General features: G+C 29.0%; 5 protein-coding genes across 11 annotated transcripts in view; 4 read left to right on the top strand and 1 right to left on the bottom strand.

Annotated features, from left to right (window-relative positions):
* The first annotated feature begins 939 nt into the window (after nt 1-939).
* On the top strand, nt 940-9,300 carry Ple (tyrosine hydroxylase ple). The gene is made up of 6 exons (XM_074244836.1): nt 940-1,385; nt 4,706-4,817; nt 4,917-5,030; nt 5,110-5,169; nt 6,061-6,880; nt 7,841-9,300. The coding sequence occupies exons 1-6, from the start codon at nt 1,320-1,322 to the stop codon at nt 8,367-8,369; spliced, it is 1,701 nt and encodes a 566-aa protein (XP_074100937.1). The 5' UTR covers nt 940-1,319; the 3' UTR covers nt 8,370-9,300.
* Nucleotides 9,301-9,705: 405 nt separating this feature from the next.
* LOC141528762 (uncharacterized) lies at nt 9,706-11,214 on the top strand. Its single transcript, XM_074244977.1, has 4 exons — nt 9,706-9,850; nt 9,907-10,153; nt 10,225-10,802; nt 11,013-11,214. The coding sequence occupies exons 1-4, from the start codon at nt 9,751-9,753 to the stop codon at nt 11,081-11,083; spliced, it is 996 nt and encodes a 331-aa protein (XP_074101078.1). The 5' UTR covers nt 9,706-9,750; the 3' UTR covers nt 11,084-11,214.
* Nucleotides 11,215-11,438: 224 nt separating this feature from the next.
* Nucleotides 11,439-18,042, top strand: LOC141528765 (ras-related and estrogen-regulated growth inhibitor). Of its 5 annotated transcripts, none has more exons than XM_074244980.1 (6): nt 11,439-11,579; nt 13,343-13,456; nt 16,626-16,682; nt 16,933-17,006; nt 17,478-17,744; nt 17,840-18,042. In XM_074244980.1, the coding sequence occupies exons 2-6, from the start codon at nt 13,360-13,362 to the stop codon at nt 17,993-17,995; spliced, it is 651 nt and encodes a 216-aa protein (XP_074101081.1). In that variant the 5' UTR covers nt 11,439-11,579; nt 13,343-13,359; the 3' UTR covers nt 17,996-18,042. The 5 variants fall into 5 exon arrangements, with proteins under 5 accessions (XP_074101081.1, XP_074101080.1, XP_074101082.1 ...); XM_074244979.1 differs by having other exon boundaries at nt 11,560-11,700; XM_074244981.1 differs by lacking the exon at nt 11,439-11,579 and adding an exon at nt 12,749-12,834.
* Nucleotides 18,043-18,170: 128 nt separating this feature from the next.
* Nucleotides 18,171-19,631, bottom strand: Tfiiebeta (transcription factor IIEbeta). The gene is made up of 4 exons (XM_074244978.1): nt 19,439-19,631; nt 19,061-19,319; nt 18,726-18,935; nt 18,171-18,562 (listed from the first exon to the last, which is right to left on the bottom strand). The coding sequence occupies exons 1-4, from the start codon at nt 19,510-19,512 to the stop codon at nt 18,242-18,244; spliced, it is 864 nt and encodes a 287-aa protein (XP_074101079.1). The 5' UTR covers nt 19,513-19,631; the 3' UTR covers nt 18,171-18,241.
* Nucleotides 19,632-20,572: 941 nt separating this feature from the next.
* Nucleotides 20,573-26,604, top strand: part of Glurib (Glutamate receptor IB) — a 138,140-nt gene continuing 132,108 nt past the window's right edge. For 2 of the 3 annotated variants that reach the window (XM_074245054.1, XM_074245055.1), the window contains exon 1: nt 23,852-24,206. In XM_074245054.1, the coding sequence (XP_074101155.1) occupies nt 23,861-24,206 (346 nt within the window). In that variant the 5' untranslated portion in view covers nt 23,852-23,860. Of the gene's footprint in view, nt 20,657-20,859; nt 21,003-23,851; nt 24,207-26,604 lie in introns of those variants that run through there. The other variant, XM_074245056.1, reaches the window with a different exon arrangement.

Below are 26,604 nucleotides of genomic sequence, written 5' to 3'. Positions count from 1 at the left end.
GCTCTTTTTTTCGTGAACTCAATTAGGTATTTTTTTTTTTTTACTTCTATTATGTTATTGAACTCCATTGTACTTATTGTAATTTTTTTAAGGAAGCAATAAAGATCATTTATTCATCATTAATTATTTTAATTTGTATTGCAAGAAATTTTTAAATAAAATTAAAAAAATTATGTAAAATATGTGATTGTTCAATTTTTAAATAAAAGTCCATATTTTTCATTCTTGAAATAATTTCAAAATTTTTTTTTTTTTTTTAAATATTTTCTTTAAAAAACTTTCCGAAGAATTGATCAATTTTAAAAATCGATCAAATATAGATTTAAATATTTTAACATTAAAAAGGGTAATTATTATGCCCATACCTCAGATTATCAGACCGTAGGACTGAGTCATATCACCAGACACTAAAACAATTATACTATATTTATTACCAATTACTGTCGTTGTACTAACAATTCAAAGGTGGGAGTAGAGGTAAGTAAGATAAATAACTCCATTAAATTCTAGAAAGCCCGCGTGCGCACGTATTACAAACTAGCCAATAGGAAAACTGCGCGGGTAGTAAAGTGCGCGCGTCGTTAGGCAAAATCCCAAGTGAAATAAGTAAATAATAAATACAAATATAAATAACATTAAAACTTAAGAGGTACAGAGCGGTGCGAGGGAGATGGAAGAAAAATGTGAACCTTCAAGACTGGCAGCAGCGCAAGTGTGCGTGTGTGGAGTTACGAAAGTGAGGAGGACCATCTGATCGGATCGTAAGTCTTAAGGCAGCGCGTGGATAACAGATCACCCAAAAGCCCTCTCTTTTCCCTTGCTAAGTGCATGAGGGTGGGAGTCAGAGGAGAGGGACACCCCTGACCCGAACCGCCGACAGTGAAGGGAGGAAACGTTTATATGCCGCGACAAACCGCCCCGTCAACGCATTCGCTCTTTCGCTTCGTCAAAGCAGGACACGAAATAACAATCATTATTTTCGTTTAAAAAATTTTTAAATTTATCGTTTTCGTCGTTTTTATATTTTAATATATTCAGCTCACTTTACACGTGAGTTGAGTTAATTTTTTTAAAAATTTTGAATTGATAATTTATTTTTTATTTTGAGTGAATTTTTTATTTTCAAATTTTACGGTTTGGTGTATTTTTATATTTCGTTGTCCTGATTTTGAGAATTTGCAGTGAGACTCATATCGAGTGTCAGGCATATTTTTTTAATTTTTTTTTTTAACTCATTTTGAGAAAGGGAATTTTTTATATTCCGGTGGTTCCGTGTGGAAAATTTTGGAGTTTTTTATTTTATTGCACATTGTAAGACAATGGCTGTTGCTGCTGCTCAAAAGAACCGCGAGATGTTCGCTATCAAAAAATCATACAGTATTGAGGTAAGTTGTATTATTATTACCACTAATTTCATTTTTTTTTATACTAACTTTAACAATTTTTTAAGTTAGAAATAATTAATAATATTAATAGCTTTATTTTTCATTTTTAAATTTTGTGTTTCAAAAAAATAATAATAATAATTAATTAAAAATTTTTTTAAAATTATTAAAATTAATTTTAACTTTGAAATTTGAAATTAAAAAATAAAAAAAAAGTTTTCTAAAATTTAAAACATTTAAAAAAAAAAAAAAGCGTATCAAATCTAACAAAAAAAAATTCATTTTCTACTAAAAGAAATTTATTTTTATCTTACGTGACTTTTGGCACTGTCGTAATGGTAAAAAAAATTACATCAGCAGAATTAAAATAAATTAAAAGATGTTATTTAAAAAATTGTAAGATTTTTGAGAATTTATCTCTTGGCGGGTCTTTCCCTGTTCCGGTATGCGCTAACAACAACAACAACAACGACAAAAACAACTAAAATGACAAGATTGAGTCTTTAGGCTGAGAGAAATTTCCTATTATCCTCGCCCATGACATCAGGTGTTTAAAGAAGCCAAATTGAATGTGAAAGAAGATGTGTGGAGAAAGTTTACGGAATTTAATAGTCCATGTGTTACACAACGTCAACCTTGCGGTACATAAGTTGTCAATAGTTGTCTTTGTTTTATCGTAAAACTTCACGGATATCTTCGGCAAGATAAATTAACAACAACAGTATAAATATATATAAATAAAACAAAAAATCCTTGGCCTTTCAGTCTTTATTCTAGATTCATCAAATCGTAGGATATCCCAAGGCTGGCTTTAGCTGATTAATATCGTTATTTATTATCTTACACGCCGTAAAAACGAGTTTACATTTTATTGAGCTGTTAAACGCACTAATGAATAATTACAACAAAATAATAAATTTATTGACACCGAAATTTTAAACTCATTTAATTTTTTATTTAATTTAAATGATTTTAATAAACTTTACGATTGATTTATTCGGTAGCCATTTTTCCGGTATTACGCAAATCGGATGGATTACATATAATAATTAATTGGATAAGATCGAGTGTAAATGCTCCGAAATTACAACCGATTCCTCAAGCAAATACTTTATTAACTCTCGCGACACCGTTAGTTCAGCCGTTAAGAACTTTCTCCACATCATCGTAATCTCTACACACAGATTCTCCATTTTTTACTCAAAGGAAAATTCGACCGGCGACTCCAAAATAATAAATAACAATAATAAAGCTTAGAGTTTAATGACCTTTTAATAAATAATCGTCTGACGTAAAAATCTATTTTTATTTTTAAAGAAAACTACTGGTTTATTGTCGCGGCTTAGAGAAAGTTTAAAAGAAAAATAATTAGTACTTTCCTTTAAAACTGTTAAACATGTAATGATCACGCGGATGATATGTCATTTAAGTTATGTCACTCGGCACAGTTTTTCCAGTCCTTAATTATTTTATTATGCTTATTATCCATCGATAACTCGATAGTTGAGAGTTAAGAGCTGTTTTTTTTTTTTTTTTTTTTTTTTTTTATTAGAATCTGCGATAAATAATATTTATAATTACTCAAACTGATGAATACTTAAAATGTTAGCAAGGATGATAAAAAAATATCACGCAACGGCTGGATGGGATGATGTGGAAAAACAGAGACCTTGTTCGAATTTTCAAAAGGTGATCGATATGAAGCATCATCAATATTACCGATGATCCTCAGCTTGATCGTCCTTATCGTGATATCACGATACGGTGATTATTATTACCGTGATCGCAGAAATCGTGAGATTGAGAAATCGTATTGGCCTTGTTGGCATGATAATTACGAATATGTTATAAATATGAGAACCGAGAGATTGTAAAATATAATAAGTCCCTGAGACAAAACTAGGATCGAGCATAAGTCTAACCGTTATAACTTGGAGGCTCGACACTCCGTCTCCTACCGCTGCTCTAAGACTTTGTTAATATTTATGTTTATAAAATAATTTGAATTATAATAATGGTAATTATATCGCCGATATCTATTTATTACCATTATTTTTATTCTAATTATCTAACGAGGGAATTGCTCACGTGTGATCCGCTATGTAAATCAATCCGATTTTATTATTCATCTAATTAATTAATACTTAGCAGTAATTGCTGCTAAAGTATTAAGTTAGTTGTTGCAATAATTACAGTATTGAAATATTGGCAGTTATTATTGATAATTAGTGAATTACCGATTTATTTTATCGGTTATTATTTTTAATCGTTGATTTCAAGAAAAATTGGATCTTATTTTCAATTTTATAGTTAATTTTTAATATTAGATTTAAATCATGAAAAATTATTGTAAAATAATTTTTTTTAAAGAAAAAATCTAAAAAAAATGGAAAATTTTGTAACAAAAAATTAATTTGTTAAAAAATTTTGTTTTTAAGCTGAAGAAAAAAAAATTTTTGAAAAAAAAAAATTATTTTGGATAGAAAATTTGTTGAATATTTTCAAGTGGGGTTACTAATTTTCATTTTCATTTTTTTTAAAGAAATTTCTATTAATATTTTTTTTTTTTTTTTTTTTTGAAAAATACATAAAAAAATGGACAATTAAAAAAAAAAAAAGTTGATTATCACAATTTTAACAAATTTTCAAAAAAATTTATAAATATTTTAGATAATAGGAATATTAAATTTTTTTTTTAATGCTGATAAATAAATAAATAATTAATAAATTTGTTAAAACTCGATATAAATGTCAAGTATGATAAATGAATCAAATGAAGAAGATGGGGTCAATAGCGTGCGAACAGCAAGCAGCACTTGGTCTATTGCAGCAGATCAAGGCTCCTTTAACGCAACAAATCTCCTATATAGGTGTCCCATAGCAGTCCTAGTGATAATCCAAGTTCCGATTATGCGGTGATGCAATATCACATACTCATCGGCTGTCTGTACGTTGGCAAAGTACTTGGCCCACTTTGACGACACCGACAACATGCTCAACAATTTATATTTAACATCAGTACTACCCATTATTGCTGATGCCAATAAACTACAATTACCATAGATAATTGCAATTCACTTCTGACGTAGTTTTAAAGAAATCACAGCATTAGCTTCTATTAATTCAAATGCATCCACCCGTATCGTGTCATGTCTAAAGCTTGCACTCAATTTCCCGCGGATGATCAAAGACTTCCTCTTTATTTCCTCTCGGTCTTAAAGTCCGGTTGGATAGAATGGTTCTGTAATTGAACTTCTTGTCTCTGATCTTTGTCAAATTTTGATTTAATATTTAATTGGTTCCTTTATTTTGTGTTTCAGAATGGATATCCAGCTCGTCGAAGATCTCTTGTCGACGACGCACGCTTTGAGACTTTGGTGGTCAAGCAAACCAAGCAAAGTGTCCTTGAAGAAGCCCGTCAGAGAGCTAATGGTTTGTTGCTTTCAAATTTTTACATTTTCTTCTTTAATTATTTTTTTTGCATGGTGCACGATTTTTAGTTGGTTTTTTTGTTTTTGTTCGATTGTAAAGACTCGAGTGCTGATCCGGCAAATTGCGCTCAAGAACAGCAAGACCACGAGGAGCCTTACACATCTTCTAGCGATGACGAACAATCTGAAACTTTGAGCGCTGCTCAAGATGGAGGTATTTTTTTTTTTTTTTTTAATTTTTGTTTATGATTTTTTGGCATGAGCATGTGTGTTAATTTTTGCATAAATTGCAGAAGCTAAGGCTGAAGCTTCATCATCGGACGGAGAGGAGAAGTCTTTTGGACCCGACGAATGTAAGTTTGATATTTGAACTTTTACTGAAAAATATTATTAGACGAAGAAAAAATTATTGAGGTAGAGCGCGAGTAAATTGAGGGTGAAAACAGCCTCCTCCCACACTCGACACTTTACCGAAGTACTGACAAAGGTCTTTGCTGTAGCTTTGTGTACTGAGAATTTTATTAGCTAGAATTTTCTTATATATTTAGCACTACTCATATTTTTACCGGCGTTATAGATGTATAGAGCAATTTTTTACGGTCCATGAGTTTGGAGACTGCGACAATGACGAGTACTTTCTCAACACTCTCTTCCGAAAGCACTTTTTCTTTTTATAGCCGTGCAAATGGACTTTGAATAGTCGGATTATTTCCTCTATGATTTTATCGCTTTTAAAATAATAAATTTAAACGCTCGGAATTTTATGGTAGTGCCACTTTGTGGTCTAGTGATGTAAGTATTGGGGTGGTCCAAAAAAACTTGTTTATATTTAGAGTCTTATAAAAAAATATAATAATTTGTCAATTTTTAAGCGTCTTCTCAAAGTATCAACTCAAAAAAAATTTTTAGGGATGGCAAAAGATTTTTAAAAATTTTTAAAATCGTCAAAAATTGAAATTTTTTATTTAGTTTTTTTTTATGAACTACTTTGAAAATTCCAAAAATCTTGAGCGACCTTTAAGACTAAAAATATCGACTTTAAATTTTCAGAATGTACATAATTTTCAATCTACAAAATAAAATAAGTAAAAAAATAAAAAATTCAATTTTTGACGATTTTGTAAAGTTTTAAAATTTTTGAGCTAACCCTGAAATTTTTTTGACTACCCTAATAAATATTTTTTGCGTTTTTGAAAATTCTACTGAAGTTTTTCTAATAAAAAAATAAATATTTTTTTAACCAGATTACGGACTAACTGAAGAAGAAGTAGTACTTGCTAAATCAATAGCGGAAAGTCCGGATGGTGAAACAGGAATTCAAAAAGCGACGTTGATGCTGCGCTTACGCGATGGAATAGGCTCGCTGGCGCGTATACTGAAGGCCATAGAAAATTTCAAGGGCACTGTCACCCATCTGGAATCGCGTCCATCGCGCAAAGAAGGCTCTCAATTTGATGTACTGGTCAAGGTGGACATGACACGTCAGTGTCTGTTGCAACTGATCCGCAATTTGCGGCAAAGTGCTGCGCTTGAAGAAGTAACCCTTCTCACAGACAACTCTGTCAGCATCAAAGACCCGTGGTTTCCACGCCACGCCTCTGACCTCGACAATTGCAACCATCTGATGACCAAATACGAGCCGGACTTGGACATGAATCACCCTGGATTCGCTGATAAGGAGTACCGCGCTCGCAGGAAAATCATCGCCGAGATAGCTTTCGCTTACAAATACGGCGACCCTATTCCTTCTATTCCCTACACTGAGACCGAAAACGAGACCTGGTTGAGAGTTTTCAACACTGTCGTCGATCTGGTTCCAAAACACGCCTGCATCGAGTATCAACGTGTATTCAAAAAGCTCCGAGATGAAAAGATTTTCGTTCCTCATCGCATTCCTCAGCTTCAAGAAGTCAGCGATTTTTTAAACAGAAACACCGGATTCACTCTGCGTCCCGCTGCTGGACTCCTTACTGCTAGAGACTTCTTGTCCAGTCTTGCTTTCAGAATATTCCAAAGCACACAGTATGTCCGACACATCAACAGCCCGTACCATACTCCTGAACCGTAAGTTGATTTTTTTTTTGTTAAATTTTCAAATTTTTTTGAATAGTTATAGACATATTACGATGATGACAAAATTACCGATTAAAGAAATTTAATTTTTTGATAGACAGAATTATTTTTAAAAATTTGATCATTTTAAATGTAGAAAAATTTTTGAAGCAAGAAAATTAAAAAAATTTTGACTTTGAAAAATTTAAAAGCAATTAATGATATTATTGTTTGATTAAAAATTGATTTAAAAAATTAAAAACTAATTTTTTTCTAGTTTGAATAATACTAATAATAATAACTAGCAACCTTGCAGTCACTATGTGACTGCTGGGACTTCGTGAGTATCATCCCGATGTTATACTCATCAAGAGCTTTCATTTGAGTACCTACATGCATTTTGATATATTTTTCATATATACATATATATAATATATATAAATATATGAAAAATTGATGTGGGTACTCAAATGAAAGATCTTGATGAGTGTAACATCGGGATGAGCTTATATTTTTAAAAATGTCAATAGTTCACAAGATACAAGGTCATTTTATCTTAATAATATAGATTATAAATTTTTGCCAATAATAAAACAAAGAAAATCATTTTCAAGAGTTTTATTGTCTTAAAAAAAAAAAAAATCATAATTATTATTATTATTATTATTATTATTATTCATAAAATATAAGCCTGTAGTATGTCCAGATATATGTTGAATATAAAGTGCCAAGAGTATAACAAAATTACCGTAGCCTCTGAAGCTTGTAATGGAACTCTAATTGGCTTTTAACGTCAACGATGCCTATATTTTGCTTTAGCATCAATTGATAACTAACTTTTAGTTTCCAAGTGATTCTCCCCGTTAATAATTTATAATAAAATTACTTATCTATATATCTATCTATCTATCAAAACGATAACTCAATAAAACAACGAATGCTATTATTTACACGTATTTATCTCGAAAACAGTGATTGCATCCACGAGCTCCTGGGTCACATGCCGCTGCTCGCGGACCCAAGCTTCGCCCAGTTCTCACAAGAAATTGGTCTGGCCTCTCTGGGAGCTTCCGACGAAGAAATCGAAAAATTGTCCACGATCTACTGGTTCACCGTTGAGTTCGGTCTCTGTAAGGAAGGAAACGAAGTAAAGGCCTACGGGGCTGGACTTTTGTCAGCGTACGGAGAGCTTTTGCACTCCCTGAGTGACAAGTGCGAGCACAGACCATTCGACCCCTCAACCACGGCTCTCCAGCCCTACCAGGACCAAGACTTCCAACCGATTTACTACGTCGCGGAAAGCTTCGAGGACGCTAAAGAAAAATTCAGGCGCTGGGTCAGCACCATGAGCAGGCCCTTCGAGGTCAGATTCAACCCACACACGCAGAGAGTTGAAGTCCTCGACTCTGTCGAAAGACTCGAGGGTCTCGTCAATCAAGTCAACACCGAGATACTTCATCTGACGAATGCCATCAAAAAAATGCAAGCTACAAGAATCTAAAAGTCTATCTATTATTATTAATTATTAATTATTGGTAACTAATAACCCTTAAAATTATTGAACAACTTGTAACCTAGATTATATTTAAAAACCCTCCGAGCATACAGTATTTTTTGTCTTTCTTCATCAGAATATTTGAATGCACGTTACTCATCATTTTCCTGTATAAAATCACCCATCCATCATTATTCTCAATCTCTATATGTTTTTATTTTATTTTATTATTATGCACGAATATTTAATTCTCACGAGAACAGAAAGTATAATTAGAATAATTTTTTTTTTTATTTTTGGCGAAGTGAAATGCGATTTTTTTTATTTTAAAGTATTTTCTGTGAGCCTTTATTTTTCATTTTTTATGAATTAGAAAGGAAGTGAGCTTTAAATATTCGTGGATTCAAATATATATTTAAAAGTAATTATGTTATATTGTATTTTGAAAAATATTATTATTATGTTTTGTCTTATGTTAGAATTATATTTTTAAAATATGTATATTTGTTTAATCATTTATTTTATGCACTGGTTGCACCAAAAATTTTTGAGATCACGTTATCAATATCGATTCTATCAATGTTAATGGTAATATTATAATAAAATGTTCGATTAGAAATTTTACGGTATTGTAGTATGTTATAGGAATGTTTTCCCGATGGCACTTTAACGAGGCTTGAATTTTGGATCGTAAATTTTAAATCGGGGAATTTCGAAAGTATATTTAGAAATTGTAATGAATTTATTGTCAAGTTTAAACCGTATTTTATGCACTTATATTGCGCAGTTGATCGTTTGTGGATAAATAAATGAATATAATGATAATTAGAAAAAAAAAAAATTTATTGAATCCTTCCCACCTGATTATTATTGTTAGATTTTATTTGTATTATATTGTAAATTATGAGCATAATAAAATTTTAAGATTTCAATCTTATATTGTTTAGAATTTTTTTATAAATTAAATTGGCCCAAAAAAACAAATTTTTTTTTAAATTTAGAGTCTCCTATGAAAATATGGAAGTTTGTCATGATAAGAGTCTTAAAAGATCGGCTCAAAAAAATTTCAGGGGTCGCTCGAGAATTTTAAAAGTTTCCAAAATCGTCAAAAATTGAATTTTTAATTTTTTTTACTCATTTTATTTTGTAGAAAATCCTAAAAAATTTTTTTAAGCTGATAATTTGAGAAAGCGCTTAAAAAATTGACAAATTATCATATTTTTCGTAAGACTCTAAAAATAAACAAAGTAATTTTTTTTTAGGCCATCAATATATGTACGTATTAATCCCTTCTTTTCATTTGTTTTTCACAAATTCAATGCTTAATCTTAAATTCCAAGTGTCAAGTTCAGTAACCTAAATACAAAAAAAAAAAATCTCAAAATTTATGGATGAAAATCTTCAAGAATGGAATCTTCTAAAAATAATAGCGCCGAGCGTTACGTTTTTGGGAATTATGTTTTACTTTATTCCCATATCTCGTTCCTGTAAGTATTTTTGATAAATTATTTCAACGGAATATTTTATCGAGAAAAACTTCTAGATTTTCGAAAAGGATGTCTGATTTTAATTGACGGCATAGCGCTTGGGCTCAAAACAATATTAAATTCCCTAGAAACGGATTTTTCGAGCAAATCTTACGACATAAAACACGAGGCTCTGAAAACTCGGAAAGAAAAGCGTAGAAAAGAAGGTAAAACTACGAAAAATCATTATAAGGGTGCAGAAATTAACAGAGAGTGGTCGGAAGTAAGACTCTATCCTACCAGAGGCTTCCATCAATTTTCCGGGTACTTATTTTTGATTTTATTGTAAATTAATAATTTAATCATCGACAAAAAATACCAATTTTTTATTTTAGAGAATTCGTCGGCGATTTTAAGGGAAACAAATCAATTATGAGTAAAAAAAACGACATCTTGTACCTGGAAAATGAAGGAATGCCTTCCAATGACGACCAATATTTTCCGGGCGCGAGTGAAGATGTAAAAAATTCACGAAAATTAAAAAAACGGAAAAACAAACAGAAATTTGATCTTTACCGAGCTGAAGAAGATTTTGACGAAGAACAAGAAGATGACCAGGAGGTTAAAGATAAATTGCGGAAAATTCGGAGGAAAATTGTTTCGCTGACTGACGGGAGCAAGAAGGAGAGACAGCAGAAGGAGTATGAGGCTTTGAAATTGATCGACGATTTAATAAATGAAGACAATTATAATGTCGGTCATAAAAGGATGGAGTTTGAGACTTTAGTCGTCGACGGCAATAAAGTTAACGGAGGTAATGACGGCTCTTGGTCAGGAAGAAAACCTCCGTCGGCAAGAAGGGAATCCGCGAGACGCAGCCGGCGTAACACTCACGAAGAAATATCACCCGTGGATTACGAAGATATCTACTCGGATGACTCCGATGATTTTTTACCCCCGCCGATAATTAATGGCAAGTTCATATTTTTTTGATATTTTAAATTCAAGCGACCCTGATATTCAAAAATTATAACATTTTTTCTTTCAAAAATTATTGCTCTATTTTATTTATATTTTATGATTAATATTATTGTAGATTTTTTTTTGACGAGAATCAATTTTTGCGGTTTAATTAATAATTATTAAGTTATTTAAATATTTAAAATTTGCATTGATTTTTCAGATCGTGTTACTCCGATAGTAGCTCGCGCCTATCGTTGGCTTTTTGGCGGTTGTCCAAGTGGATCCCATTGATTGGAGTTTAATTATTTTTTTGAGCATTTGTACTAATAAAATATAAACTTTATGTACTTGGATTAAATTATGGGTCCCTAAAATAAAATAAAACCGTAATTTATTAATGATAAATAGAGACGTTATTTTTTTTTTTTTTGGCAGCTATTTCGAGTGAAAAAAAGGCCGAGTTTACGAATGAGAATGAAGGTAATTTTAAGAGGAAGAAGTGTAAGATGAAGAGAAAAAGATAAATAGTGAATGTCTTAAGACAGTCGGGCGCGAACTAACAAACCCGCCGGATGCAGGACGGATCTCACTCGCTAATTTATTTTTATAAAGTCGCTTAAATAATTGTTATATTGTGTCACTAATTATTATTATTGATATTAAACGTTTGGTGTAAAGTGTGCAAGCACGTGACCTGTTTTAAAAATTAAATATCTCACCGGAAGTTTATAATTATGTTTCATTGCTCCGTGTAGAATAAACTATTTGCACGTGCATTCATTATTCGGTAAAACTTTTCACTCATTGTACAGATAGTTGTAGTCTACTCTGTTATTACTTATCACTATTATTATCATTTATAAATATTTATTTGTGAGTAATTATGATTGGTGGGTTACTTTTGAGTGGTGAGTGGAGTAATATCTAAATTAAATTCAATTAAAATATTTATAGGTAAAAAGTATTATCATTTTTTTGATAAATTAAAAAAAATTTTTGATTAATAAAAATTTTATTATTATTATTATTATTATTATTATTATTATTATTGATTCAAAATTATGACAGTAAACAATAATTTTTAATTGTTTGAAGAAATTTAATAACAATAATATTAATAGCAAAAAATTAATTATTATCTATAATATTAAGAGAATAAGAAAAATTTTGTGTCAATGATAATTATACGATAAAATCGGTTTTTTTTAGTGAAATTTAGTGTCATTGCAAAGGTCTTGACTTGAATTTTTACCTTTTCAAAGTTTCATATTTTTTTCACCGATAGTTAATTTATTATGATGAGTATTTAGGTTGCATTCAAAAATTCTCTATCTCTAGATACATAATTGAAAAATGACCATGTATCTTGAGAAATATTGACATTTTTAAAGATCTAAGCTCATTCCGACATTACACTCATCGAGACCTTTCACTTGAGTACCCATATCAATTTTTCATATATTTATATATATTTTATATATGTATATATGAAAAATATATGAAAATGCATGTGGGTACTCAAATGAAAGCTCTTGATGAGTGTAATAACAAGATGAGCTTATATTTTTTAAAATGTCAATAGTTAAGAAAGTACAGTGCAATTTAACAAAAGTCATTATTTAATAAAATTTTAAAATTAAGAATAGAAACGATAGCTCCAAAATTTTTTCATTGAATTTTCATTCAATAATTATAATTATTATTTTAATAAAGATTTTTGGTCTTATTGTTATTGAATTTTTAATAAAAAATATTATATAAATTTATCAAGTATTCAAAATATTTAATAATAAAATTAAAATTTTATTTGCAATAAAAATAAAAAAAAAAAAGAAACTAAATAATTTACTCGACAGACACCTGGTTGGAGCATTCTCAAATAATGATTTCGATTTTTTATTAGTCTATAAAAAATAGACATAAGACTCTAATATAAATTTGATATTATATATCAAGCCGTTAGCTGATTTGCGGTAACGTCCCTGGGTGCATCACTGAATTTGTACTTAAACTTTGGATACACATCCCACATAATCCTATTGGTTGGTATCTTCCTCTTTCCACATCTACCCATCCGTCCATCCCATCCATACATATATTACTTATTTCTGTTTATTTTGATGCAATAATAATTTATATTATAAATTACGATATTTGCCAGCCAGTACATCCGACAGTTGAATTAAAATCTTTGGCAAAAGATTTAGTAAATTAAACAGCGCGTGCCTAAGAGAACATCGTAATTGCGGGTTATTGCTAATTTGTCGTGACAACAGAGAAGTTTACTAACAAAATTAATAAAAATAAAAAAATTTATAAAAAATTGAATTTATATTAAACAAGATTAAAATAGATTGCATGATTGTTTTTTGAGACAGCTCGTTCACATTACTGCTCCAACACTTAAGACCAGTTGGTTTTAATCTTTAACAAAGTGCGACTAGAAATAGATTACCATTTATTTTACATAATCCTATCCTGATATTTTATTTTATTTGTCATTTGTCATTTCTCACTACAAATAAACTTGTTTATTTTATTATTTTTTAGATACAAATGCCAGTAAAATGACGAGCAATGCAATAAGAGGAATACGTAGAAAAAAAAGTTCACTTTGTGAAGTTAAAGTTGCTGTTATTGGTGCCCCAGGTGTTGGAAAAAGTGGTAATTATATTTATAATTTTTAAATAATAAAATAATAAAATAATAAAATTAAAAATTAAAAATAAATACCAGAGATTAAAATATCTTTCACCTAATTATTATAATTAATGTGGTGATCCAAAAAAGTTGGTTTTAATTATAGTACATGTCCCATTAAACACAATATTATTTACTCAACTCCTCTACAAATAATCTTGTGTTTAGCTTTGTTATTTATTTTTTAAAAAAAGTGTAACAGTGTTGTTTGTTTAAAAAAATTCCATTGGGATAAAAATAAATTAACTAACTAGAAAAGAAAACAACGGGTTTTCTCTAATGAATGAAAAAATAAATATCTATTTTTTTTAGAAACATTAATTTCACTTTTTTTTTTTAAAGAGAATATAATTCTCACTAGGTTCATATTTACAAACGTACAAACGTACAAACGCGTATTTTCTTCAACATTATACCGTATAAATAATTAAATAATTACATACACAGATAAGGTCTCTGCATTATATTAAAATTAGTCCGAGTTTTTGGCGTTACTGGGTAAATGAGCTCGCTACCGAGACCAACGGACCAACTCAGCATTTACCGTAACAATGTTTTTACTCTAAAATTGTATTCATTACAAACAATGACAATAATAATGACAAGTTAATTAATATTATGGATTTTTTTTTTTTTAGTTATTGTAATTTTTTTTTATAAATCAATTAAATATTAGATTTATAAAACAACAAGTGGATAAATAAATTTGAGAGGGATTTTATTCAGTATAAGCAGCAGCTGTGCAACAACTTACAGACTCTTGCTATTTATGTTTTACCTCAAATATAGACTTTAATCTCAAGTGCGTTTTAAAATCATAATTCAATATCTTTTCATCGTAACTTTAAATCTAAAATTAAATTTACTTAATATTATTATTTTGTTTTTTCAATTTATATAAAATTTTTTCATTTAAAAAAATATTAATAATAAAAATGCATTTGATGTTTAAAATTTCATTATTTATTATTATTATTATTATTATTATTATTATTATTATTATTATTATTATTATTATTATTATTATTATTATTATTATTATTATTATTATGGCATTTTTACTGTAAATAATAATAATAATAATAATAATAATAATAATAATAATAATAATAATAATAATAATAATAATAATGTCAAATTATTATAAAAAAAAAATTATCAATTCCTAAATATTTAAATTGAAAATTGACTTATGACCGTAATGAACATAAAATAATTGTAACAATTTGTTCAACTAATAAAAAAATAGTTATATCAATAATAGCACTCCATACAAAAGAGACATGAGATATGTTATGAGGCATGTATCTGATATAAAGAGAGTAATTATGAGATCAGTAAACGTAAGCAAAGTAGTTGAGCAAGGTTTCGCGGACGTATTATGACGATGATGACGATATATGTGGTAATAGTGGTAAACAGTATGCACATATACATCTATAGTAGTAGTGGGTAGTAAGATTGACGATAAAAATAGTGTGGTGTACCACTTGAACCAGGTCACTGGGTTACACTTATACTTTTCGATTAATACAATATTTATTACGATGAAAAACCACCACAAGTACTCTCAGACCCTAGATTACTTCAAACAAATAAATCCGCCGAGTTAAAATTAAAAAAAAAAAAAAATGTAATTATAAAATGAAAAATCGGAGCTCATTATAAAGATTATCATCTTATCAAGTACTTTGTCAAGTTAAAAAGAGGCAACAAAAAGAGTCATTATATTCCAGGATAGAGATAGGGGTATTCTCGATGAATATTCAAATATTAACCGCGACTAGAATCACAAACGGAACACCGTCATCGTTTTACCCCCCGGGCTACTTATCATCGCTCGACCGTTATTTTTCACTCATTTTCGTACATATTATATATTCATATGTATAAACTACGTCTGAATAAATATAATATTTAATATTGAAGATTATATTAATAATAATCTATATAACCAAGAGATTGAGGAAAATTTTCTTGGCATGTTTTTATTTAAAAAGGGATTTTTATAATTAAATTTTGTATCATCAGAAAGGTCTTGATCTGAATTTGTGCCTTTTTATAAATTTTTTTTTGGGTCAATTTTTTAGAGAAGTTTTGAATGATTGATTGATTTTATTTTCCTTCACTTTTTCCATTAGTTGATCCCGTTATAGCAATATTATTAGGTAAGTATTTATAAGTGGGGTCAACTATTTTAATTTCATTTTTTTGAATAAAATTTCTATTTGATTTTTTTGATAATTTTTTTTTAAATATATAAAAAAATGAAAAATGAAAAAAAAATTGATTATCATAATTTTAACAAATTTTCCAAAAAATTTTTAAATGTTTATTTTTTACCTAGTTATGGCTCAAAATGGGATTGACCCTACTTGTAAATAATTACCTATTATTTTTTTTTTCTGATTAATAAAATCAAGAAAATTTTATGCCGGGCTAGTAATTAAATATTAACTGAAAAAAGATTCGAAAAGATGGATATATATTTTTATAAAGTATATAGTATATCTCCATACATATAGATGATTTTATGAATGAGTAAAAAAGTAAAAAAAGGGAGGAATAAATAATGGGAAATAACTTCCTTTAGGAAGAAGGAGCTTGCTAAATATTCAGAGGATGCAAGCAGAGTCAGAGAGTAAAACGGGTGGCATTTGCCTGCTCTTTTACATTTCTTCTCTTCTCCCCTCTGTCTTTTATCTTTTTACTCTCCTCTTTTTAATTATTTATTTTTTTTTCCCTATCTTATTCTAACTTCCTTCTATTCGGTACTTTTTGCCACTTGGAGTCGAAATTCTAATCCGAATTACGTGAAAAGCTATACCAATATTCGTCGGGCCTAGTATTTTAAAATAGCAATAATTATTGTATAACATCCGGTTTAAAATAAGAATAATAGTATTCATGGAATTTATAATGTATATGTACGCGGAAAATTTGTGTTTATAAAGTTAAACTGACAAAACGGACGTATGAAAAATAAGTTTACGTAAAATAAACTCTGAATACAACGGGTAGTTATAATTATACAATAACGCGACGCGGGTTGCCGTATTTTGTAGATAATATTAGTGCATTATACGTGCAACTTTATTTGTTTAATTTCAAAGTTTACTTTACAATGTTCTAGCCTTGACTGTGAGATTCTTGACGAGGCGATATATCGGCGAGTATGACCACCAACAAGGTAATACTAATAATATATTGTTTATTTATTTTAATTTATATTATTGTATATTAAATTTATTATTAATCTCTATCTCTGATTCATATTGTCGGAGCAAAATATACTTTATGTTTATTGTCCTCCTCCTTTCTTTTACTCTGCATGCTTCAGAGTCTTGGACGTCTGGTCTAAATTTATAAAATGTATTTTACTGGATTGTCGACCGCTGTAATAAATTACTTGATTTAATTGAATAAAATGTCATTTGCAGAAAATCGGTATAAACACGAGGTACTTATTGATGGCGAGCCGATACTTTTTGAAATATTAGACTCATGTCCAAAGGTAATTTATAATTTTTTTTTTTTATATAATCTATATTATTAAGAGATTAAAAAAATTTTTTTCTCCAGAATTTCAATTGAAAAAAAAAAAAATAAAGAAATATTTGTTGTTATTTAAAAAATTAACTAAGCCCTTTTTGCTCAGTCAAATATAATAAATAAATTTTAATATTTAATTTTTTTTAATTTCTACTAAAATCATTTTTTGAAAAAATTTTCCCTCCATTAATTTATTAATTTTTAATTCATTTAGACTGAAAAAAAATTTTAATTAATTTTAAAAATCAATTGATTAAATTTTAAATCATTTTTTTGAAATATTAGCTTGTAATTTGGCATTTATAAGTCGTTTTAGATGACCAATAATTAATTTTAGTTCGAAAAATAAAAATTCATGCCCTATATATAAATAAATAAATAAATAATAATAATAATAATCATTGTAACTATTATAATTAAAACTCAAATTAAGAGTGAAGAGGAAATGCCAACAATGGAAACGTTGCAATGGGCGGATGGTCTTCTATTAGTTTATTCAATAACCGATCGAGGTTCCTTCAACTTTGTAAGAAAAGCGAAACAAGCACTTGCGGTCGCCGACCCAGAAGCAGCGATGCCTTTAGCTTTGGTTGGAAACAAAGCAGACATGGTTCACTTACGTCAGGTTAGCACTGAAGAGGGTGAAATTTTGGCCAAAGACTTTGAGTGTTGGTTTAGTGAAGTTACTGCTGCCGAACAGGTAACTTTAATAACCTATTTAAATATATAATAACTAAATTACTTGGCTCCTGCTATTAATTTATACCTTTTTCTCTATTTTCATCGGACCTATAGGTAGCCCAGATCGCTGAATCATTTCATGAATTATGCAGAGAAGTTTTAGCTGCAAGAAGACGGAATAAACAGTCGCTATTGGATCGTATGCTCGGAAGTAAAGCAACTAAAGCTTACTCACGAGGAAAAAGTGATTCTGCTTTACCTAAAGATTAATTAACTATCCATATTTATAATTACTAAACTAAACTACCTTAAATGTACAGACGAGTATTTTTTTATATACACTAATTTTTTTTTTCCTTTTTTTTTATTATTTCACCTCAAATTTGTTAATTATTCAATCCACAATTTTACCGAAAGTTATTAATTAATAAAATAGATACTAACATAATTATTATTATTATTTATTTTGTACTTATGAGTAATGATAATGATTATATATCTTAATGAAATAAATAACTACTTATCGTCTCCATACGTCTCCAGAAGATCTGCCATGTGTTCATTGTCGCGTGGCTTTTTAAGATGTTTCCGTTTATTCGCTGCTTTCTTTCGCTTGATGGGAGGTGCTTTCTTCAATCCGTGATCACTCAGCTTCGCGATTCCTTGTTTTTCCAGGTGCTCGTCTATTTTCTGATCGTCTATCGCATCAACCGGGACAGATCGCCATAGTTTTTGAAAATCCTCGTCTATTTGTATATTATCCATTTTGTCATGGTAAAATATTACTTTTTTCTTGTCCAATGGTCTTTGAACAACTATTATTTCATTTTGTAAATTCTGTAAAATGGAAAATAAAATTAATAATATAAATTTTAAAATGAGGCAAAAAAGCTATCGAAATTTTTATTTTTTTCTTTCACGGCATTTTTTATCATAAATGCGCCGTAAAAAAAAAAAAAAAATCAAAATAAAAAAAAATAAAGAATGGATTAATAATTACTTTGAAATATTTTTCACACTGAGGTAAGCTCTCTTGGATGTCATCCAATAAAATACCACCTAGTCCTTTTAAATCTTGCTGCTTAAGAAGTTTCAACAATGATTTTCTGTCTTTTATTTTGTACGTTGGCTTGAAAATAAATCGACCATCTTGTAACATTTCGATTTTTGGATTTTGAGCTAGTGCTTCTGTTTGTAACCATTGTTTTACCTATTTTTTTAAATATTATTATTTGTATGTTAATATAAATCTAGATATTGTAATTTTTTTTTTTTTACTAAAAATATTAAATAAATATAAAAATTCTTGATAAATAATAACAAAAAAAAATATACTTTGGATCCAACGTCAAGCTGATTCGTTTCATCTAAAATTTCATCAAGCGAGAGCGGGTAATCATCGTTTTCCTGGTACTTAGTTTTTAAATGCTTAACAATTTTTGCTAATACTGAAAATTTATACTGAGAACTTCCAGCCGTAGTTTTATAACTAGTGGTGTCAATCTTGGAAGCACTCGACGAGGAGGAAACTTTTGGCTTTTTTAACAATGCATCATCGCGCTCTGTTTCTTTTTCTCGTTTCTTTTTTTCCACCCTGATAAAAATAAATAAATAAAAAAAATTTTTTTTTATAAATAAATTGCTGAATTATTAATATTAATTATTATAAATATAAAAAAATTATAAATTGTAGGTTAATAGAATTTTACTTACGTTGGAGTAGCAATTGCGCGTTTTTTAAACAGTTCGCGTTGCTGCAGCAAAGCGGGGTCCATTTTTGTCGACATATTGCCGTGGAACAATAAATAATATTTAACTAATTAATAAATTAAATGAAAAACACTTTGCTGGCTGAAAAACTGAGTTAATTGTGACTGCTAAAGTGCTGTTGAATGTAGTGAAAGGCAAAACGTAAATAAACGCATCGCGAGAGACGCCAAGCGACTGAAATAGAAACTAAAATTTAAATACTGCGCATGCGCAACTGATTTTAAATTTACCGCTTAGGAATTACTGGCGCCATCTTGATGACAATGCAGAACTACGCAATAAGCCGGGTGACGGTTGGCGTGACAAGTCGGAAAGAATTAAGCTCTTAGTTTTTTAATTATTGCTTTTAATTTAATGAAAGTAATTAGAGATTTTTTATATATTATTTATCAATTATAGATAGTATTAAAAGTTTATCATCGCGGATATATAAAGTAGTCAATAATAACAGAAAAAATAATATAAATATTGAAAATTTGTCAGATAGTAAATTAATCCGGAAGTAAAGTTGTCAAATTTGTACGTTAGGTCGCGAATGTCTTTTGATTTTGTCAACTCATGATTATTATTGTAGTGTTTTTACTGTCGTTCGATATTTAGCGCGTTGTTATAATAATAATGATTAAATTCAATGAATATGAAAGTAATGAAGATTAATTTAATTATTTATGAAATATTCATTTTTTTTTCTGGTGCCATTTTGTCCGTGTGATTTATTTTACTAAATAATTTTTTTGATAATACTGAAGTTAGCGGTCAGCTGTCAATTTAAAAATTTTTTTTAACAAATTAATTACAAAAAAAAAAATGCTTCTAAAAATTTTCACTTGTAATTTTTATTAATTTTCACATGTGAAACTTTTTAATTAAATTTTTTTTTAATTATTTAATAGTATAGCTATAAAAATTCCAAAAAAATTTTTAATATTTGTCAACTTCAGTTTTATTTTTTTTTAATAAATAAAATTTTTTAAAATATAAAATCATTAAATATTAATTAGACAAAAAAAATAAAATTTACATCTGAAAAATTAGAAAATAAATTTTTTTCTAATTTCTAAAAAAATTAAATTTACTTTCATATTCAATTAATTCAAGTGTAAAGTGTAAAGTGTAAAGTGTAGTGTTTAAATAAAACTAAAATTTAATAAAAAAAATTAGGTAAGAATTTTTTCAATAATTAAATCAGAACAAAAAATATTTTTAAAAAATTGCATTTACAGTTTCTAAAATTTTTTACAAATGGAATTTTTTAAAAATGATTTTGTTATAATTTTTTGAATAAAAAAAAATTATAAAAATTTTTAGACATCGGCTAATTTAATTTTCATGATAATTTTTAATTTTTTATAATTCTATTTTAGCCAGAAGGTCTTTGCAAGGAATATCAACCGGAGAAACAGGCGGTTCGCCTTCCAGCATTGAAACTCCAGCTCTAATGGAAGATATACGTGGAAGCTAAAGTCATATATAAATAGCTGGCTGTTATCGTCGCATGTATGATCAGGTAAGTTCTATTTCATTGAAGTGTACTTTTCAGAAGACATTAGGATAGGATACGATATGATGTTTGCATCCGAGATAGAGTAAGAGCAGGAGAGAAAGCGGTTATATTGGTTGATGGCGCAGTATATAGCATGTAGAATAGATTGATAGATAGACAGAGTAGATATATGGATAGTAGTGGTGTACTTGGACGTATATACACGTGCTCATGCTCATGTTTGCATAATATCTACAATTGCATACCGATAAGTGCACTATGGTGAGTGAGTGAGTGAATGTATCCAGCACCACACATGATATATAGATTAAGTTTCGTTGAGTTTCGACGTTCACATATACCCTACACTGATGTTTAATATTATAATGCCCAAGTTGATAATGCCGCGATGTGTGTTGTGTGTTGTGTCCATCGTCCATATTCCATATACATACTGATATCAACGATTGACACTTTGGGAGTAGAGGAGTATGACGAGTTGACGTGCTGTAGAGTTTAGGCTGGTCCGGTCTGTTAGTCAGTAGCATCCCAGTCAGTACACACCGGGATGTTGTATTATATGTACCAGCTGAGTAGAAGCAGAAGGTAATATTGAAATAGCTCGTGGCTGAATAGCGCACGCATCAGGGTTTATAATAGCTCGCTCCGCTTGTGCTCCTCTGCTTATTCTAGTAGCTCATACAAGTGCAATCGATGGTAAAGCTATGTTACAATAACTGCTACCAACCATCCATCCATCTCTACTTTTATTATTTATTTAATTAAGGTTATAAAAAATTTGGTAAATATTTACAAGTGGGATTTTTATGTTTTTGAACGAAATTTCTATTTGATTTTATTCATATATATATATATATATATATATATATATATATATATATATATATATATATATTTTTAATACATAAAAAAATAAACATTCAAAAAAAAATTGATTGTCACAATTTTCATATATATATATATATATATATATATATATATATATATATATATATATATATATATATATATATATTTTTTTTTTAATACATAAAAAAATAAACATTCAAAAAAAAATTGATTGTCACAATTTTAACAAATTTATAAATTTTTTAGAAAATTGTGATAAAAAAAAATAAAATATGGGTTGACCTCATTTGTAAATAATTATAAAAAATTTTTTCAATGCTTGCGATGAATTAAATTTAAAAACTGTTTATACGAGTTTTTTTACGGTGCAGCGTGACGTGATTCACACCAAGTGTAGGTCGATTTTATCCGCGTGAAAAAACCCAAGTGACTCCAGTCAATGAAATAAACGTCTTGTAAACTTGAGAACACGTAGCTAACCGTTTTACAAGCCCGTCAGAGTTGGATCGCTCTTTTAAAATTTAACAGTTTACGATCTTTATATGCTACTTTTTATATCTCTGCCGTCTGGTGCCCTTAAAATCACAGACATTTGTTTATTGTCGGGTATTTGTTGTTGTATTAAACTTTTATCTCAATAATTCATACTTTTAAAAGTTTATCAGTTGGATTAAAAGACAAGGAAGGAAAAAGGAACGGGCTGATTTTATAGAAATAGAAGCAAAGGTTGAGGTAAAGGGATGGTACATAATCGATGGGAAGGCATACTGGGAAGCAGGAGCTTTTTAAAAGTTATATAGGTACCCACCACGCGGAGGATCCTTGTTTGTAACTTTGCTTTTACGTATAAAAGCACTCACTTCTGGTATTAGCAGGTAGTATATGCCTGTATATACTTATTCCAAATAAGAATCTTGAATGAGCTAACACAGCATGGAAATCCGGGCGTTTAGTCGAAGAACCGTATCTCGTAAACTATAATAACCGTATACGGAAAATGATACACTCAACTTTATTTACCTTTTTATTTTTATTTATAATAAAATAATTTAACGCTCGGCTGAAACAAAATATTTTATACTAACAGTAAAATATTTACTTTCCTTATATTATATGTATATTTATATTATAATATAAATTTATAATATAACGAAAAAAATTATTAAAAACTTTTTTTTATCGTCCAACTCGTTACTCTATAATTTTGTATTTAATCTGACTCACATAATACTACGGTGAAAACCGAGAGAGGAAAAAAAATAATAAATATAATATAAAGTTTTAATTTTAAAAAACATTACTATTCATATATTAAGTCAACCATAAATTTTACATATTCCGTCATTTTCATAAAATTTTTTAATAAAAATTTTTTATTTATAACTTACAGCTATATTATTAAGAAAATACAATTATATAAAAATAAAAAAAAAACATTAATAATTTTTTTTTATAATTTTAGGTATTACTTAATCGTAAAAATAATTGTAATTAGTTAGAGCAATTAATTTTGAATACTAAAAATTAATATTGACTTATATTTTATTTAATGAACTGTTGCAAGCACAAGCTTACTTATTTATTAATAAAAAATAATAACAACAGCGACAATAAATACATTTTAGCAGATTATGAGAAAAAAATGATAAAAATAAAAAAAAAAGGTAAAATCTTGTCGTCCTAGAAACATCGCATCAGTCTCAGTAGAGCAGCGTATAGAGCCAAGCATCAACTCCTCCCTTACTATTTTTCTCTCTCAGTTGTATGTGCGTCGTGTGACGTAACATGCGCGTTAAGCGTACGCTTCCACCCTGAGGATACAAGGGTGGGCCCCGGAGTCGGCGCGATGTGTAAAAGGGGGGTACAGGGTTGAGGGTGGATGGTAGAGGGTTGAGGGTGCAGTCCAGAGAGAGGGATGCTGGGATCCAAGTGAACAGAATTTAAGCTAACGGGTCCTAGTCTGTAGTAGTCTCCTTTACTATCAGTTTGTGTCAGACTATCGCGCGAGGAAGATGCTCCCGTTTGTCGTCGAGGGAGGAGCATCACCTCCGTCAACTCATACGGATATTTATTCGTTTTCATTATCATTAACGCGACCACCACCGCTTATTAACGAGCCAAGTATAAACAAACAAACACTCGGACAAAAACAAAATCGGGAAATTTATCTCAGACAACGACTATCGCGAGTTTTGAGTCGTTCTACTCGGAAAAATAGTGATTGTAAAATTATTAAGAGTAAAAATATTCAACCGGTTAATTTTATTAATTTAATCATGTGTGGAATCTTTTTAATGGTGACGGTGATCCTTGTGCCTGGAATTTCAGCAGCTGCTGCACCGGACAAAATTCCCATAGGTCAGTCTCACTTTTTATTTTGGTTATTAAAGAAAATTTTTTTAGGATTAAATTATTAAGAAATTTTTTTTCAATTTTTCAGAATTATTTTTATGTAAAAAATTAATTAGAATTGTTTTTGAGATCCAAATGCATTTACTGAAAGTCTGAAAAGTTTTTTTTTACTACTTTATTGGTCTTTTTTTTTTTTTTTTTTTCAAACAATTGTCTGCAATACCGTTGTTTAATTCTTCGTACACGTTACATTTTTTTTATGCAAATATTTTAGTTCCCATGAGTACAAAAAGTTTTGTTTTTAGTAAATTTTTTCTTTTTCGACGACGCAATGCCGGAATTTTATTTTGTTTTTGGGTGCAAAGCAAACTCCACGTGCGTGAATGAGTGCCAAGGGTAACGAAATTCCCGAGTTTTGGTGGTGCGTATTTTATATTTTCAACACAGAAATATTTTTTAAGTATTAATTAATAACAAAAAAAAAAAATTATTTAGTTTGATAATAAAAGTACTGTTCTCTTGTACATACAGCGGAAAGTTTTTTAAAAAGGAAAAATAAATATTTTAATTTATATTTCATGGATAAAAATAAAAATAAATAAAATTTAGTGAAGACACTAAGGGTTGAAGTGAAATTGAGAAACTTTGTCATTGAGAGCAAGCTGGAAATGTCGACGCAATTGCGAGTTAGGAGAAAAAGTTTAACGTTGTGTGAACTTGGTCCATGACGACAGTTTTAAATTTCTTGGTGGATTTTTTTCTTTCGCTATTCGCTTCTCCCGTTTCTTTTCTTTTTATTTTTCATTACCACTTAATATATTTACTTTATCGCGAATAATATTTAGTTTGGTTCCTTGAATCAGAATTCACAAACGTGACAACTGGGATGATTCGAGGATTTCTATTGGCGATAAAAATAAAAAAAAAAAAGTTTTATTGTATTTTATATAAATACTTGGCAGTTTGTTTTAGTTTATACAGATTTTAGTAATCGACATTGGAAACGTGCCACAATCTCAATACTCTTGAAAATAATCTTGATAATACCGATGAGTTTCAGAGATAACTGAGTCAAAGGTCCTTATACCATTGGACTCTTTCCAACTTATATTTCTATCCATCTATTTAAATATCATAATAACAATAATAATAATGATAAAATATTTAAATAATAATAATTGGGGATTTTAAATGATTTATAATTTGACAAGTGGTAGATACTGAAATCAATCGTGTTGAAACATTATGTTGGCTTTTAACCGTGATTCATGAGCTACCCCACGTTACGTTCTGAATCCGATTTCAAAGTGTATACACTTCCACTTCATATATCTGTATATATCTGTAGATACTCTTTATACTAAACGATATTATCCTACGGTATTATATATACCCAATGGATATGTATCTATATAACCTATAAATTATAGAATTGAATATACAAGTATATAAACCTCGGATCAGTGTGGCCAGATCGTGCTCTTTTCTTACCCCCACTTTGTAGGACACTCTCATCTGACTATATTGAAAGTGGTACAAAATGGGGGTAAAAAAATCGCACGATCTGACCACACTGCCTCGGATAGCTTTTGCTGAATATGCCAAGTGTATAATTATCCGGGTAAGCGCATTAACGTAGTTGTGTTTCTTACCCTCATTTTTTTTAATTCACCACGAAAAATAAGCCTTTAAATCAATCTAATCCAGAAACTTGTTATCGGTATAAAGTATTTATTTTTATTCTTACATTGAAGAAAAATTTTATTCTTATCAAATAACAAATTATTGAGATTATATGAACTAGCAACCTTGCAGTCACCATTAAATTTATAAAAGAGTTTTTTTTTAATTGTAATTTTTCTTTTTTTGTCTGTTAAATTTTTTATTAGTTAAATGTATGAGTTTTTATTTTTTTTTAAATAAGGAAGATATGAATTTGAGAAAGTCTAAAAAATATCATATGCCACGTTTCGAAATGGAATAATAGCAAGTTTTGTTGTCAAAATAACAAAATGATAAAATTTTTTTCACTGCATAAATATGATTTTGAACATATAATTGGCTCGAAGCACTCCCGGGTCTTTAAATATATCTTACCAGACACAAAAAACAAGTTTGTCTACAAAACAATGAAATTTAATAATTTATATTGCCTACTCAAATTTTTTTTTATCAATTATAATTATTATTATTTGTTGTAAGACATAAAAATTTAAACCATTCCATTAAAATTTATAATTTAGTATAAAAGTAGTGTATAGAATGTAAAATAAAATAAAATAAAAAAGGCTCGAGACAGACACGTATTTTAAAAGTTTAAAAGAGATTATCATCAACGCAGATTTCATAGAAAAAGAGAGTTTAAAAAAAAATATGAAACGATGAGTGAACTGGGTAAAATAGT

Source organism: Cotesia typhae, unplaced genomic scaffold, assembly GCF_013202065.1.
Source record: "Cotesia typhae breed Kobodo isofemale line unplaced genomic scaffold, CoteBio_Ctyphae contig_44, whole genome shotgun sequence".
NCBI classification, from domain to species: Eukaryota; Metazoa; Arthropoda; class Insecta; order Hymenoptera; family Braconidae; genus Cotesia; species Cotesia typhae.
The sequence above is the reverse complement of the archived record's forward strand: the minus strand, read 5'-3'. Positions and strand labels throughout refer to the sequence as shown.

What these genes read in the sequence shown, in the direction of transcription:
- Ple (XM_074244836.1), top strand. Translation starts at nt 1,320, where the DNA reads ATGGCTGTTGCTGCTGCTCAAAAGAACCGCGAGATGTTCGCTATCAAA. An exon ending in AGCCCGTCAGAGAGCTAATG is followed by an intron (nt 4,818 to 4,916) that starts GTTTGTTGCTTT and finishes TCGATTGTAAAG; the next exon opens with ACTCGAGTGCTGATCCGGCA. An exon ending in GAGCGCTGCTCAAGATGGAG is followed by an intron (nt 5,031 to 5,109) that starts GTATTTTTTTTT and finishes CATAAATTGCAG; the next exon opens with AAGCTAAGGCTGAAGCTTCA.
- Tfiiebeta (XM_074244978.1), bottom strand. Translation starts at nt 19,512, where the DNA reads ATGTCGACAAAAATGGACCCCGCTTTGCTGCAGCAACGCGAACTGTTT. An exon ending in AGCTTGACGTTGGATCCAAA is followed by an intron (nt 18,936 to 19,060) that starts GTATATTTTTTT and finishes TTAAAAAAATAG; the next exon opens with GTAAAACAATGGTTACAAAC. An exon ending in AGTGTGAAAAATATTTCAAA is followed by an intron (nt 18,563 to 18,725) that starts GTAATTATTAAT and finishes TCCATTTTACAG; the next exon opens with AATTTACAAAATGAAATAAT.
- LOC141528762 (XM_074244977.1), top strand. Translation starts at nt 9,751, where the DNA reads ATGGATGAAAATCTTCAAGAATGGAATCTTCTAAAAATAATAGCGCCG. An exon ending in TATTCCCATATCTCGTTCCT is followed by an intron (nt 9,851 to 9,906) that starts GTAAGTATTTTT and finishes AAAAACTTCTAG; the next exon opens with ATTTTCGAAAAGGATGTCTG. An exon ending in ACCCCCGCCGATAATTAATG is followed by an intron (nt 10,803 to 11,012) that starts GCAAGTTCATAT and finishes TTGATTTTTCAG; the next exon opens with ATCGTGTTACTCCGATAGTA.
- LOC141528765 (XM_074244979.1), top strand. Translation starts at nt 11,676, where the DNA reads ATGATTGGTGGGTTACTTTTGAGTG. An exon ending in CCCAGGTGTTGGAAAAAGTG is followed by an intron (nt 13,457 to 16,625) that starts GTAATTATATTT and finishes ACAATGTTCTAG; the next exon opens with CCTTGACTGTGAGATTCTTG. An exon ending in AAGTTACTGCTGCCGAACAG is followed by an intron (nt 17,745 to 17,839) that starts GTAACTTTAATA and finishes TCGGACCTATAG; the next exon opens with GTAGCCCAGATCGCTGAATC.